Source organism: Octodon degus, unplaced genomic scaffold, assembly GCF_000260255.1.
Source record: "Octodon degus isolate 3935 unplaced genomic scaffold, OctDeg1.0 scaffold00075, whole genome shotgun sequence".
Lineage (NCBI taxonomy): Eukaryota > Metazoa > Chordata > Mammalia > Rodentia > Octodontidae > Octodon > Octodon degus.
In genome coordinates this window covers 1,447,381-1,463,029 of record NW_004524651.1, presented here as the reverse complement: position 1 = coordinate 1,463,029, position 15,649 = coordinate 1,447,381, and the positions used below count along the sequence as shown (strand labels likewise).

At 48.3% G+C, this 15,649-nt stretch overlaps 1 protein-coding gene across 1 annotated transcript in view; it reads right to left on the bottom strand.

Annotated features, from left to right (window-relative positions):
* The window catches only part of Tmem241 (transmembrane protein 241), a 125,747-nt gene that overhangs the window by 65,058 nt on the left and 45,040 nt on the right, over nucleotides 1-15,649 (bottom strand). Inside the window, exons 7-11 of the mRNA XM_023720394.1 lie at nucleotides 14,488-14,588; nucleotides 13,000-13,048; nucleotides 12,269-12,314; nucleotides 10,725-10,760; nucleotides 4,347-4,381 (exon numbers count right to left, since the gene is read on the bottom strand). Of these exons, the coding sequence (XP_023576162.1) occupies nucleotides 4,347-4,381; nucleotides 10,725-10,760; nucleotides 12,269-12,314; nucleotides 13,000-13,048; nucleotides 14,488-14,588 (267 nt within the window). The remainder of the gene's footprint in view (nucleotides 1-4,346; nucleotides 4,382-10,724; nucleotides 10,761-12,268; nucleotides 12,315-12,999; nucleotides 13,049-14,487; nucleotides 14,589-15,649) is intronic.

Sequence of the window (15,649 nt, the reverse complement as noted above, 5' to 3'; positions counted from 1 at the left end):
AACTGACTCCCAAGTCTTCCAAATCTAAGCATCTGTCTACTCTTGCACCAAATACCGAGCATGAATCCATGTGCCTTCATTGTCTGCGTTAGCAAACATAAGCTCTTCCCGACCCCTGAGTGCACTTGGCGACAATGCACCTCAGCTTCTGAGCTGTGTAACTTAGGAGGGAAGACGCACCGGTGAGGGTGGGGCGTCACCCTGACTGGCTCCGGGATCCGACCCAAGGGCTGAAAGGGTGCAGCACGCTTCTGGGTGTGTCTGGCCATCATGGAGGTGTGGCCTCAGGGGTCGCGTCTGGTCCCCACCTCTTCTTCTCTGGCATCGCCCACTGCCCTGCTTTCCCGCCTGGAGTAAGCCTACAGCTGACTTTCACCGCGAGCAAATTAAACCTCTCCTTAAAGTTGTGGGTGGTTGTTGGGGACTGTGTCTCAGAAATGAGAAAGGCGATAAGAGAAGACGCGGTTTATATAGACCACAGCTCTACGTGGCCTGGAGAATTCCTGAGGGCTCAGGCTGATCAAAACACGGGCACATCATGATCGTGAAGCTTCACTGTTTTCCTCAGCGGTCCTCACCCATTCAGGCCCTCGAGAGCAAACGCCACATGCACTGGCTGATATACTGTGTCAACTTAAGAAGTCTAGAAATTTAACTAAGTGACTCAGCAGGGCGCCAGGATTCTTACTTCGTAAACATCCTCATCCTGTGCAAGAGGAGGGCACGGACACTGTGCGAGTTATGTCTACTGTAGAGTAGCCTGCTATAATATAAAGAGGGAAGAGGGGCTGGCTAGATAGAGGCTGCAGCTGCTGCCCTTCCCTTTGCTTTCTGCTATTTTCTGCTGCCATCATGAACTGCTGCCCTCTGCCATGTGCCACCCTACCTGGGAACCAGCTGAGTAGACTAAAACCTCCACAAACTGAGATAAACAACCCTTTTCTCCCTTAATTTGGGGTATCAGATACTTCGTCCCACCAACAAGTAAAAAAATAACTGAGACACCCTGACAACCCAGGTGTGAGGTCAAGGCTCAGCACTGGTCTACTTGTAAGGATCTGGCTCCCTCTTGAAGACTGCCCTTCACGGGCCCCTCATCCCACGCCCACCTTCCCAGCGCCTGTGCAGGAGCCGAGGCACACTAGCCCGAGAGGCCGCGGGGGCGCCTCCTCAGCCCAGCTCTGAACACCTGCTCTCTGCAGTGCCAGCGCCTCACCTGGCAGAGGCGGAAACTGCAACACACCGGGTGCAGACTGGGTTCCTTCAGGAGAAGCCTGCGGAGGCCACGGGGAATGAACCCTACTGGCTCGTGGGTCCCTGGGCTGCCCATCACAGACCTACAGTTTACCACACCAAAGGGTTCAAAGCCACAGGAAAAGTGATGCGAGGCAAATGGCTGCTGAGCTGAAGTCCATGTTCCGCGGTTTGCTTTTTGTTTGTTTGTTTGTTCATTATATATCAGTCCTGGGGATGGAACCCAGGGTCTCACACACCCCAGGCAAATGCTGTACCACAGGTCTACATGCCCAGCCCCTAAAAAAATATGATTTCATAGAAAATTAATCCTTATGAGTATCTTCTTCTGGTGTAACTAAGTCCAAATAGGTTCCCAAATCAGCAATTTCTTCTGTCTCCTACATTTTTTATCAAGACACAAGTCGTGTACTGTACAACTCACAAGTGTGCGGCCACTCCCACCATTTTATCCTAGCACATTTTCAGCACCTCAGAAGGCAACTGATGCCTACTGCACTTCCCCCTTCTGTCCATCCACCCTGCAGTCGTGGGCTGCTGACCACTTTCTGTTCCCAGAGAATAAATATGTGTCTAAGGTACTCTTCCAGTGGCCTAAAAGTTTTGTATTGACTCCAGGTAAAATGTGAGGCCAATGACCGAGGTAGATAAACTACACTAGCAGCCAACAGGCCTGGAAATGAGTGGTTAAAGTCCCCTCCCCAACCAAGAAAAGCACCAAAAATAAATATAAGAATTTCTAAATTAATTTGAAACTATTCATATTCTTGGGGTACTTGATAATAAAGTGTAAGATCACAGAAAAAAAAAAAGCAGTAAATAAAAAGAAAAACTTGACAGCTGGGTCAGGAAACCTAAACTCATTTTCTCCCGCTAGGCATCTTGGCTATGTCACTGAACTCCTCTGAGCTCCCACTTCCCCTCTTGTGAAGTTTGGTGGCACCTGGGATCATCGCTGAGATTCTTTCCAGCTGTGAAAATCAGGACTGTAACCAGTGCATGAGTGTAATCTCCTAGCTCAAGGGCAAAGTGATCTCTCTAGGTAAAATATCTGCCCGAGTCCAAAGGAAACAATTCAGGGGTAAATTAACATTAGGCAGGAGAACCAGTACATGCAGCTAACTTCCCAGAGGCTTTCGACAAACATGCATTTCACTGGGAGGATGGGGGCTGCAGAAGGTGGGCAGGCAACACGGTTGAAGGCAGGCTGACGGGCAGGCGACCGGAAATTGGTTTGGGTGAATGGTTTGCCTGTGTGGGATTTCTCACTGTACGCATCCTACAGCACTGTACAGTAGGCCAGGCTTTTAGCACACAACCATGGAGAGGACACTTAATGGCTAATCTCGGGCTGCTGAGATGTCCCCGGGCTGTGAGAGAGAATGAGATTCCACGCTGGCAAGAAGACAGCAACACCATGTTAAGAAAAGGTGGTGCAAGCCACCCTTCGGAGGCCTGGGCAGATTTGGCAGGTACACTGTGGAAGCATTCCCACTACACCTCCCCAACGGCAAGACTTGTCAGAAACAGCTAAACTCCCAACAGAAAGAGATGTCATTGCTCTGGGCACAGGAGGACAGTGAAGTGGTACTTGCCGGGTTACCTCTCTCTCTGTTCTTCCTCTTTCCTCTTCCCCTTCTTCTTCTTTCAATACTGGGAACTAAATTCAAGGATTTTTCCTTAAGCTATATCCTTAGTCCTTTTTATTGTTCACTTTGAAACAGGACCTAGCTACCCCATCAACTTACCCCAGCTGGGCTGAAACTTGCTGTCCTCCTGCCTCAGCCTCCCAAAGTGCTCAGGTTGGAGGTATGTGCCACATACTTGGCTTTGCTGAGTGCTTACGACTGACCTTGTACACCCCAGGGGCAACATGTAATGTTATCTTTGTTTTGTTTTGTTTTTTCAAAAGGTCTCAAGGCTACTCAGTGAGGAAGTCAAAGAAGTTCCGGTTCTTCTGAACCAATGTTCTCTCCACTGAACTCCACCACGACACAGGGAGCAAGGCCAGGGCAAGTGGGCATTCAGCTGCGCCACACACAGATGCAACTGTTTTACCTCAGGCCTCAGCTTCTGCAATGGTTTGGGTACCATTTGTCTCTTCAGAAACTCAAGTGGAAATGGGACCCCACTTTCGGGTCTGGAGAAGGTAGAAGCTTACTTGGAATATGGCACCTGGAGGACTAGATAGGGTCACCATCAAGCCAAGGACCCCAGACTGGGCAGTGTCACCTTTCTAAGAGGGAGAGAGACCAACTGTCTCTGTCTCTTGCCCTGTACCACCTCCAGATTTGCCAGCAAAAAAAAAAAAAAATCACCAGATATAGAACCCCATGACCTTGGACCACGACTGGGAACCCAGATAAACCTCCTTTCTTTACAATTTACCAAGTCTATGGTATTGTTAGCAATAAAAAAATGGATTAACAAGACTTCAAAGCTTTTCACAGTGAATAAGCATGAAGGAGTAGGGCATTGTGGGTAATTCCTGAATCCAAGAAGCAGCCATGGAGCCATGAAGGCAGTGATGTTGTGAAAATAAGTTCTAGAAGCTGACTGTATGCCAGAATTGTGAAAGCTGGATGGTGACATATAATTTAAAGATTTCTAAAAATGATATAAGCTAGAAATAAGGTGAATTTAAACTTTTTCAACAAAGTCTTTAGTACTGATAGTACAGAGCAATTTTGAAAAGTCGGGGGAGAAATTTTGGAAGAGTAAAATAAGCACTAGTTTACTCAGCAGGTAATGGACACTTCCATATTTCTGAGGTAGAGATCACCAGACAACTCATAGAAATCGAAATTCAGGCAGGGTAAGCATTAAGTTCCTGGGCAATAAGTCCATAATGTTTCCTCGCGATTTTAGTTTCTGATGGTCCTAGGGATGGAGCCCAAGGCCTCTCACTCCACTGAGCTGCAGCTCAGCCTGCTCTAGTGGGTTATCAAAAGCACTGCAACTACAGAGCCGCTCCCACCCCCTCCCTGACATCCGGGGGCAACCACATTCTCTTCCAGGTGTCTACAGAGCTACAGGCAGGCCTGGTGGCATGGACATGCAGTGGTACGACATCAAACACTCGAGTAGTTTACCTGTGGGGTGAGACGCAAGTGCCAGGAATGCCACACTGAAAAAGAACAGCACAGAAGTTACGAAAGCTTCTTCAGAACTGGTACCAAAAAATCAAACAACATAAAAATAAAGGGTTAGCCTTTCTACTTGGGAATAGTTAAATTCGCCTAAAAGCAAATTACCCACAATAGCCAGCCCCACCTTGCCCAAACCCAATTCCAGAGAGTGAGAGATTTTGGCAAAAGGTCTAAATCCAGCCTTGGGACAAACTGAGGGTCTGTGTCCCACCTGCAGGTCAGCTGTGCCACTTTTCTTGGCCCTAGCTGACCCTATTTTCACACTCACCTCATGTACCAAGAGGCAAATTACAAATCAGTCACAGTCTGAAAGCATCTAAGTATATTTTCACTGTGAAACGAATTTCACAGAGCCATACATGGCACCACATGGCAGTAATCCTAGCGCTCAGGAGGCTGCGGTGGGAAGATCTCCGTGAGTTCGAGGCCAGCCTTGTCTACACAGTGAGACTCAGTCTTTAAAAGGGCAACAAAACAGCCCACACAAGATTGAAAACTGCAGTTGGACCTTCTGCCATTTGCTTTTGCTGGAGTATACAACCTGTAGGTCTCCAGGCTTAACTCCTGGTTCTTTTCACTACAACATCAGAGCAGAAGCTACTGCTCTTATCACAGAATAGGAGGAGCACTTGCTCTCCACCTGCAACAGCCCCCGAATCCCTCATCAGGATCACTCCAAAGGGTGACCCTAAAATTAAAATTGGAGGAGCAATGAGATGAAATCAAAGACCGGGTTCTCTAAGCCCTATTTGGAATTTTGCAAGTCTACTTGTTGGTTGGTTGGTTGGTTGGTTGGTTGTGCGTAGTTCGGGCTGGCCTGGAACTCACAGTGGTGCTCCAGCCACCCCGGCCTCAGCCTCCGAGTGCTGGGATTACAGGCGCGCCCCACCATGCCTGGCTAGCGGCTCTCAGTATCATTTGGCCCACTCCTCATTCCTCCTCGCTGGTCTCCTTGGGAGCAAGCACCACACCGCGCTCCTCTCCGGGTTCCACGTGCCAAGCAGTGTTGGGCACGCAGCAGGGGCTCAATCTGTGCTCTAACGCAGTGCGTCACCTCTGGGTGTATGTGTGGTGGGAAAAACGTTTGGAAGAAAAAATATAGCTTGAGGCTCCCTGTCATTCTAAGGTTATAAATTACATGCAAACTCTAATGAGGAAGTTATGCTACTAAGAGGTATACCAAGCTGAAAAACAGCAGATGTTTTTTAAATTCATTCATTCAGTAAACATTTGAGTCCCTAGTATCTGTCAGGCACTGTTTTAATATCTGCCAGGACAGAACAAGCAAAATAGAAGATGCCACTCTGGCCTCAGGAAACACAATGGGAAAGCACAAAGATGCTGGCATCTCCACTTGCTCAGCTCCAGTACATTTTTTTCGGTTTTAAGAAGTCACACTCAGAGGGAATACCTGCCTACTTCCCTGTCACATGGACACAGACTCTTAGCTGCAAAGTAAGCAGGTGCAGAGTGAACAAGCAGCACTTTGCTAATCTTCTGTTTAACAGGCTGAGACCCAAGTCTGCCTCTTATTAAAAAGAAATGGTGCTACAAGTGCCTGTGCTGATTTCCTACCTTATAAATTATCCAAACACCCAAATGCAGATCAAAGCCATTTCAGTCACAGAAGCTCCACTCATTTTCTGCCCCCCATACCCTTCCTTTTCTTTTTTTCATTTTTTTCTCCCAACCTGAGCCCTAGTCCTCTATTTACATTAGAGACATTAGAAAAAGCCAGCACCAGAGAGCAAACTAAATGGTCCAGAAGGTTCTGCCAAAGGCAAGGCCCAGCCCACTACACACTGCTCATCTCCAAATACTGACAGCTCAAAGTGGCTCCTCGCCCAGCAGGCAGTGGCACAGGCTACCCCGACAGGACAGCACTAAAGCCCAGCAGAGCGCGGATCTCTGGGTGCTGGCTCCAGCAGCAGCGGGTGCCAATGGGAAGTGGAAGGGAGGCCTCGTCCTGACTCATGCCTCTTTATCCTTCAGACCTGTAGCAGCCCCAGGCAGGAAGTGAGAGCACCAGGCTCCCGTGTGGTGCATTAGAAATAATCCTCACATCAGGTGCAGGACGAAGATAGGCGAGGGCTGAGGGTGGCAGGGCCCCTTTGCTATTCTTCCGTGTGTGATGCGGCTGTACCTTCTGTGCAGAACTGCCTAACAAGGCCTGACGTGTGAGGAACGTGTTTTTGTGCAGCAAGGGTTTTTGTTGTTTGGGGGGTCCTGAGCATGTTAGAAAGTGCTGTCCACCAATCATGGAGCTGCAGGCCCTCAGCCCTGGAAACACATTAAGCACCCAACAGCTTCTGTATTTTCAGAGAAGCCCTAGAAAAATAGCTAGTGGGTCTGAGCAGAGTAGAACTAATTGTTTTCTGCTGAGAACACAGGTGGCCAAGGCCATGCTTGGGGTGTCTTGCATTTTTTAAAAGGTGTGGTAATAAATGCTAAATATTTACAAGCTTTCTCTGTATATGGAGAGTTCGGCTCATGGTGCACAGTCTCGGTCTGGGGACTTCCTCCAGAATCAGCACCACTGGGCGCAGAGGCCTGCACTGACCTGGGTACTCTTTAGCAATGAGGGGACCTGGGATTCCCAGCAGTGAACCTTGCTTCTCCTGCAGTGCACAGCTGGGGGCTACTGACACCCAAAGTCAATCTTGGCTCTTCTGTTTAGAGAATTCCGTATGTTGTCTGTATGTATTAATGTATTTGGTTATTACAGGGCCTCACTACGCAGCTCAGACTCATGCTGATTTTCCTGATTTTCAGCCTCCCCAGCGCTGGGATTACAGGCATACGCCACTACGCCCAGACTCCGTGGCCAGCCCAGCCTGCCCTGGTGTGGCATGTGGTGCCGGAGATGGAACCACGGTCCCTGCACTTGCCTAAGCTTCCCTAAGCAGACGCTTCAGTCCACTGAGCTATCTTGCTGGCCCCCATATGTTGTATTTAAAGGCTGTAAACAGGCCACACTTAGCAGAGGTGGGACCAAGACGGGGATTCCAGACCGAAGTATGGGCTTACTATGCCAAAAAAAACAACAGCGCATGTACGCTGTTTTGCAAAAACCGTCAGTCTCCGGGGATGACTGTGATGATGGCAATATGACAGCAAGACCTCTGGGCAGGAGGCCCTTCAGAAGGAAGCAACCAAGAAACAGGCCATGAAACGTCCCACTTGATGCCCAGGCTGACCTTGAACTTGTGATCCTCCTGCCTCGGCTCCACAGAGCTGGGATTCCCTGGTAGGCCAGCACACCCAGCTACCTTCGCTTTTTTAGGTAAGAAAATTAAGGCACTAATAAAGTTAAACTTCCCCCACATCAAACTGGAAATTCAGAAGGCCCTTGCTAAAGACGCCACTGAGGGTGACTATGACAGTACTTAAGATGAGGGGCAGAAAAAGGCAGGAAAGAAATCCCGAAAACACTGAAACCCACAGTATTTTCACTGAAAGTCATAAGATCAGGAGAAAATAGAAAGAAAGAATAAGAAGGAAAAATGGAAAAAGTAGAATTTGATGAAAAAGGGCATTTATGATACCTGCTTTAAAAAATAAATAAGTAACTGCAAGAAAAAGCTAAAGAGGAAGAATCAGAAAGCACTTCAGCGTAACTGAGCAGAGGGCGAGGTGGACCCGAGTGGACTTCATAGGAGGCCATTAACCCAAGCGGCTGGTGCACAGGGTGTTTCCGAATGCAGCGGTGAGAAGCCCATCCGGAGCAAAGGCCCCGCGGTGACCAAGAGGAAGGGACACGCAGGGGAACACGTTCTCCCACCTCCCGTGGAGAAGGGGGGCGGGACGCTGCTTCCCAGAGTAGGGAAGGCATGAAATAGTGCCCAAAGGGTACAGGCAGGGCTCTTCCTCAGAAGACGAGGAGATGATCGCGAGAGGCGCAGAGGAGGAAGACATGAGGCGGGGGAAGGAAGGACAAACGGGGGCCTGCACAGAGATGGGAGGCTCCTAACGGGCGGGCAGCTCAAGGTCCTGGGCGCTAGACAAGGCGGCAACATGAGGGTCGTGCTGGGAGACGGAATCAGAAGCCGGGAGAGGCTCTGCGTGCACAGCGCGCAGAACGCAGACGCCGGGAGGGGCAGCGCAGGGCAGAGCCGCACCGCCCAGGACTCAGGGGTGTGCAGTGGGCGAGGGGACGCTGAGGGGCCACCCGGACAGGGCTCGGCCAGGCACACGGCGTAGGGTGGCGGGCACCGCGCCCCCGGGAGGCGGGCGGAAGCTGGGGGCACTGGGACTCCGGGCTTGCTTCTGGGGGCGGAAAGAAATGTGCTGACCGTGGCCAGGAGGATATTTTTAAATATATTTTCAGAATTCATTTTTTAAGTTTTGATTAAAAGTCAGCCCTTGGACAACCCATTTGGGACTCCTGGCTCTCAGGAGCTAGTTCTGTTCCCCATTCCTAGTCCCCATTCCTTTGCAGCAATAAATTTTCCTAGTCTTAAATGTCCTTTTATCTTGAATGCTTGACTGAAAATATATACATATACATTATATATATAATTATATATACACATGTATATACACATGTTTATCAAATCTACATTTAACCCATGTTTTTAATCTTAAAAATAATTTCATTCGTCACAATTCCTGTTTGTCGTGCAGTAAAATTCATTTTAATGTGTACAAATTATAAGTTATACAGTCAAACATCATGTGTGTATGTACATTCTTTATCAAATCTACATTCTTGGTTGTACTCAAAAACCATACTCATGTAGAGCATAGTGGGGCATGCCTGCAGTACCAGCATTTAGGAGGCTGAGTCAGGAGGATCACTGCATGTTCAAGGCCAGTTTAATGATGGTATACAGTGAGACCCTGTCTCAAAAAAATAAACAAGAACAGGTGTGCTAAATCCCCATAGGTAGGTAATGAGGAAAACTGGCTCTACCACAACCGTTAAAAACTAAACAGCTCACCTAATGTTTGTGCTGCTGAAGCTGTTTTGTTTTATATATGTTGTACTTCAGATAACTATATATAATAATTTTAAAGTAGAAAAATTGTTATATTTTCTGTTCTGGAATCCTTATAAAGTCTAAAATGTAAACCATGTGTCTTGTCTAAATAACTTCTCAGCATATAACGTATAGTTGGCTTAAATGAAAACAAAAATAGTGCTATGCCCACACTTTTAATCCATGTTTTTAATCTTCAAAATAATTTCATTTGTTTGTCACAATTCCTCTGTTTGTTGTTCAGTAATATTCATTTTAATGTGTTACAAATTTTAAGTTATACAGTCAAGCTTCAAACTTGATTATAAGCTATAAGTCAAGCTTCAAACTTGATTGTATCTTGGCAAACATCCCTTGAAAACACCTTGAAATCTAGATTAGAAGTTTGAGTTTGGGAACCGTTTGGGGTTCATGGCTGAAGCAGCATGTGGGGAGACCTGCTCTTTCTTCTCAGGCCCAGCCCTGCACACGGAGAGTGAGTGTCACACAGGTAGGTGTGTGGACATCTCAGCCTGGAGGCCACCTCTGTCTCAGCCCGCCCAGCAGTGGCAGCTCTTCTGCGCCCATAGGGTCTATCTGGGAAACAACCCTTGGAGATCTGCACTGGGACTCAAGGCCACTGTGCAGGACTGCAGGGGCATCCCTGACCCTGCAGGGGCACAGGTGTGGCCTCGTCTGAGGCTGCACTCTTTGCTTCCTCAACTCTGCTCATCTCAGAGTATCTCACCCGCTTTCTCAGTGGGCCTCATTGCTTGGAACTCTTACCATATTATTGGAAAATAAAAATTCATTAGCCCTAGATTGTCTTTTTAGCTGTGCTCTTCAAAAGCATAAATTAAACTGAATGTGGTGGTACACGCCTGTAATCCACACTCAGAAAGCAGAGGCAGAAGAATTGCTGGGAGCTTGAGACCAGCTTGGGCTACACAGTGAACTCGAGGCCAGCCTGAGCTACACAGCAAGACCCTGTCTCAAGAACAATAAGATAAGGATTGGTGAGGGGTCCGGGGATATGACTCAGTAGAATAAATGCTTCCCTGGCAAGCTCAGGGGTCTGAGTTCAATCCTCGGTTCCACAAAAAAAAAAAAAAAAAAAAAAAAAAGATAAGGACTGGGGAGACAGCTCAGCAGTCAAAGCACCTGCCTGGCAAGCGCCAGGAACTGGGTTTGATTCCACAGTACTGCATGTCACGCCAGCTCTGAAACCAGGCATGGTGGTGCACACCTATAATACCAGTGCTGGGGAGGCTTAGACAGGAGGATGACTATGAGTCTGAACCACATAGTGAGACCCTGGTCCCCTGAAAAAGTAAAATAAATAAAAGCATAAATTATTTTTTACCTGAATATATAGTTCATATACTGCTGCTCAGTATCACTAAGGAACAAGAAAGAAAAATATAAGAGATGAAATAACAGAAGTAATTCTTAAATACACAGTCATTATCCATGAACTCTACCTATATACATTACTTATTTAGGTAGAGTTTATTATAAATAAATTAATAAATAATTTATCAATTACAATAAATAGGAAGAAGCATATTTCATATTCAAAATAGCTCTACGTTTTTAAAAAGTCAAGAAGAAATTTTAGAAGTTTCTTTTTTATTTCTAAAATTGTATTAAACTTACACATAATAATGTATCCTGGTCAGCTTCTCCAGAGCCACTGTGCTTATTTAACACACCGCACACACTTTCACCTGTGGCCAACTGCTTCCCAGTGGCCACTTTCAAAGGACTGTCAATCTCGGGCCATGAGACTGGCCTCCAAAGTGACCACATTTAACAAATTGAAATACAGGCCAACTCAAATAAACTTGAATTGCAGACAAGGTGTAGAGTTTCAAATATCACACAGGACATAAAGTGAGAGAATTATTTGCTGCTTATCTGAAACCCACAATTAACTGGGCATCTTGTATTTTAGGCAACTCTCGTGGTTTCTTCATGCAAAAATACTTTATTCAAAGAAAGCTTAGGCAGATGCAGGAAGCAGGGTGATCCCTCCTGCCAGCCCAGCCCCTGGCGCATGCTGAAATGGCAATTGGGACTGGGTATAGTGGTGCGCGCCTGTAATCACTTGGGAGACTGAAAACAGGATCGCTATGAGTCTGATCTGCATGGTGAGACCCTGTAGACCCTGTACTAAACACATTTAAAAAAAAAAAAAAAAAAGAACAAGGGAATCCGGGTGTGGTGGCATACCTCTATATTCTCAGGAGGACCTCAAATTCAAGCCGAATGGGCAATTCAGTGACTTAGGAAGACCCTGTCTCAAAAAATTTTTAAAAGGTCTGGGGATATAGCTCAGTGTAAAGGCCCTGGGTTCCAAATCCAATACTGAAAAAAATTATCTAAAAAAATTTTCAGCTTTAAGGAGTGAACATCATGGGTTCTCAGGGTGCGCGGCCTTTCCTCTGTAGGCCTTCGGGCAGCCCCAACTCCCACAGGCCAGCCTCGGGCCTGACCCCCCAGCTGCAGCTCAGCAGTGCCATAATCGTCATCTTTTCTCATCTACCTGTGCTATGGTGTCTCCACTGACTGCTCGAGGTGAAGGCTTCATTCTACCCAAGAACAAGCTAGAAACTGGGGAGACTCCTGAGTGTAAACTGAGTCAAGTCCCTCTGAGTGGAGGTAGCCAGCTGGGGCCCCCAGCAGCTGACCACATGCAAGTCAGGACAATCTCCTCTGGGTTGCTACCCTGCAGGAAGGGGCTGAGGCTCCAGGCATAAGCGGCCTAAGGCTGTGACCATGCTGGAAGTGGCCCAGCAGCAAGGTGGCTTACATCATGCAGACACTCTGCCACCACCCGGCCTGAGTCACATAGACCTCACCCTTTTCCTTTAACTGCCCAACCACCCTCAAGCATTCAACACTTACCTTAACACGCTGAGGTTCTGGGCCTTCCGCACTATCCTATAAGCCCCTGCAAAGAAGCAGCACATGACCTGCTGAAGAGCAGCCTGCCCTCGAAAGAGAGTAGCTGACCCCTCTCCCCAGGTGGGCATGCCCCCCGGACACAGGACCACAGCACTGAGGGCCTAAGGCCATGAATCCAGTGGTCCCCCAGGACAAGGCCTGCAGAGGCTGGGCCAGGCCAGACAGCCAGATAGAGCAGGTGGCTTCCACCAACAGGACCTTCTCTCCTGTGAGTACGCACCCTGGCCAGAGGAATGCCGCAGTCAGAACAGGTCTGCCCTGCATTAACCAGGCAGTGTGTCCTTCTTCCCCGAGACTATGGACAACAGACACTGTCCGTGTGACTTCAAGTAACATTAGATGCTCCTCTGACTTCAACAACTACATTTTGAATTTGAGGGGACAGACTACCAAAAGGAAGTTTCTGACACAACCTGGACACACTCCATTCTACAAGCAGGCTGGGACAGGCTAACATCCACCATGGAAAAGAGGAAATTATACTGGAAATGGAAACAGCTGAAGAAAAGCGCCACAACAGGAAAGCTAACCCAGACAACACCCATTTTCATTTAATTTTGCCACCTTGTTTTAGGTTTTCTACAGCTTAGCAGGTTACTACAAAGGGAATCTAGACTAAGGACTAAATGACAAACCTCAATTTCTTAGGTAAGCATTCTTTCCAAACTTACCTACACAGAACAGGTGAATTACAGCCCAAAAATATCCCTCTGGATCAAACTGCAACACAAGATTAAAAAAAAGAAAAAATGGATTTTAAAAAATGGCTCTAAGGACAGACATGCAGGGTCTGCTGCCGGCTCCTCGCTGAGCAATGCCAGGGCTTGAGTCAGCACTCCCAGGCTCAGCCCCCTGGACCCCACCCTGCCACCACGCTGCATTCAAACTCAGACTCCTAGCGGGAAGACAGCTTTGCAGAAGGGGAAGGAACCAGGAGACGCAGGGCGGGAGGAGCGGAGGGGAAGGGGTGCAAGAGGAATTACGAGCGTCCTGTCCAGGTAATAACTCCCCACCCTGAAGGAAACTGTGAACTACAAATGTGCGCTAAGAAAAATTGTAAAAATTAAAACCTCAGAAAAACCCCAAATGCAAACTCATACCCCCAAGGACCTCGATAACAGCCCCCACCAGCCCCACCAGGTGCACCCACAGCCCCGAACCCCAAAGCAAGGGTGACCCAGATTTCCCTAAGCGTGAGGCTTTGCCCTGCAACTTGGCTGGAAGGACTCCTCTTCCTGTCTCTCCACAGGACCGAATATCACCTGACACACCCTAAAGTCCAGGCAAGCAGGAACTAGAACACGGTAGATGCTAAGTAGGTGCTCAATTAAACCAAATCCCAGAATAGCTGCGACCCTTCCATAATGTCAGTCTTGCTTCCTCTCTTCCCGTAGCCTGCTCCTGCTTACTCTCCTGGATGTGGGTCCAGTAAATGACTCTAGGTCACATCCTCAAATCCTCACTTTTTCTTCAGCTGGTGACCTTGAGGGCCTCCCTATTTTTCAGCTATGGAATGGAGATAATAATAGTTCAAATGGATCTCTGCCCTTACGGAGTCTTGTGAGAGTTTAAATAAAATAGGACACATAAAGCACTGGCAAAGAGCCCAGCCCGCAGCAGGATTCCTGCAATTGTTGGCTGCGCCTGCTTCCCCGGTCACCCTGCACAGGCCCTGACCTCCCCGGGGTGATGATCTGCTGACTGACCTGTCTGTTTCCTGCCCACCACTCTAAATAGATGCCAACTTGTGCCAGTGCAAGGACTGATCTCTGTGCCCTCAGAGCCTGGCCCGGTGCCTGACACTCAGGTGACTTCAGGATGCTGGGAGAGAAAGACGGAGGGAGAAAAGAAAGGCCTAATCTAAAGCTCAACCAGGGTGGGGAGGTTACTAACCTAGAGACCCTCCTCCTAGGCGCGGGGCAATAATATGACAGTCACGCCCCAGAAGAGGTCTCCAGGAACCCAGGGAAAATGACAGGGGCTCAGCCCCAAGGCCGGCTACTGAGGAGTCGGCACAGGGCCGCCAGGCAGGCAGGTCTCCAGGACCTCATGGAGTACCTGCAGGACACTCAGCCAGATGGGCAGGATGAGTGACTCCAAAGAGGCCTGGAGAACTGCACATGCGCAGTGCAGCAGCCACTGTGTGCCCCAGGACTTACCTGAGGATCGTTGAAGGGAAGGCACCCCGCAGCAGCCAGGAGGAAGAGGGTACTGTGGAGAAACAGATAAAAAGGCTGCCTTAATTTCAACATCTCAGCACCTCCCAGAGAAAGCCGGCATAGAAATGCACACATCGTGGAGTCTAGAGGACGACTCGCCTATTTGCCCTCTGAAAACCCAACTACTATACACGGTATTTTCAAGTGCTTTTCCCTCTCTGCTGCTCAGAGGCCTCATCCCTGGGACACCTGAGAAGCCCAGGCTGCCTTGAGGAAGGCAGTGCACTGTCCAGGCTCCAAACCAGGAGGGTTTCCAGCTACTGGTCAAAATACTGCTGCAAAAGCACTGGGCAATCACATCACAATTGTGCCAGTTAAATAAAGGAAAACACATTAAAAATTTTGCACGCCACCTTAAATGACCAAACTCAGAGCCACATCATGTCCTCCTGCCAGGATATGACACAAAGTCTGTCTGTCTGTCTGTCTGTCTGTCTGTCTGTCTGTCCGTCTGTCTCTCTCTCTCACATACACACACACACACACACACACAGAGGGTTCCTGCCTACAGAGCCTGAACCAAATTGTAAGGATATGCTGAGACAGCCCCAGACTTGGGGACAGTGCACGAAGGGACAGGTCCTTGCTCTTCAAAATGTGAAGGCAGCTGGGCACAGTGGTGCACACCTGTAATCCCAGCATTGGGAAGGCTGAGGCAGGAGGATCATAGTGAAATCGAGACCAGCCTGCGCTACAAAGTGGACTTAAGGCCAGCCTCAGTTGCATAGTGAGTCCCTGTCTCAAAAAGACAAAGAAACAAACACACAAATAAAATACACACACTGAAACACTTGCAGATGCACTGCTGGGTGCTGCAAATCTGCTTCAAGGTCCTACTGAAGAGAGGCAGTGCGTGAGTCCGAGTAAAAACCCGCAGAAGCTGAGACAGGCATCTGGGCTGCACTGTATTACACGTGTCTGTGTCTACATGCTTGTAATTTTACAGTACAGTGTTTTCAAAAAATTCCTGCACAAAGAAGGAAAGCATGTTGCCAACCGCGAATAGTCTTCGAAAGCTCTGCTCAGCTATTACCAAGCCCCTCTGGAGCAAGCTCAGTAGCCGCTGGTGTTCAGCAGAACTCTTCTGGTGTTTGGTCCGGGA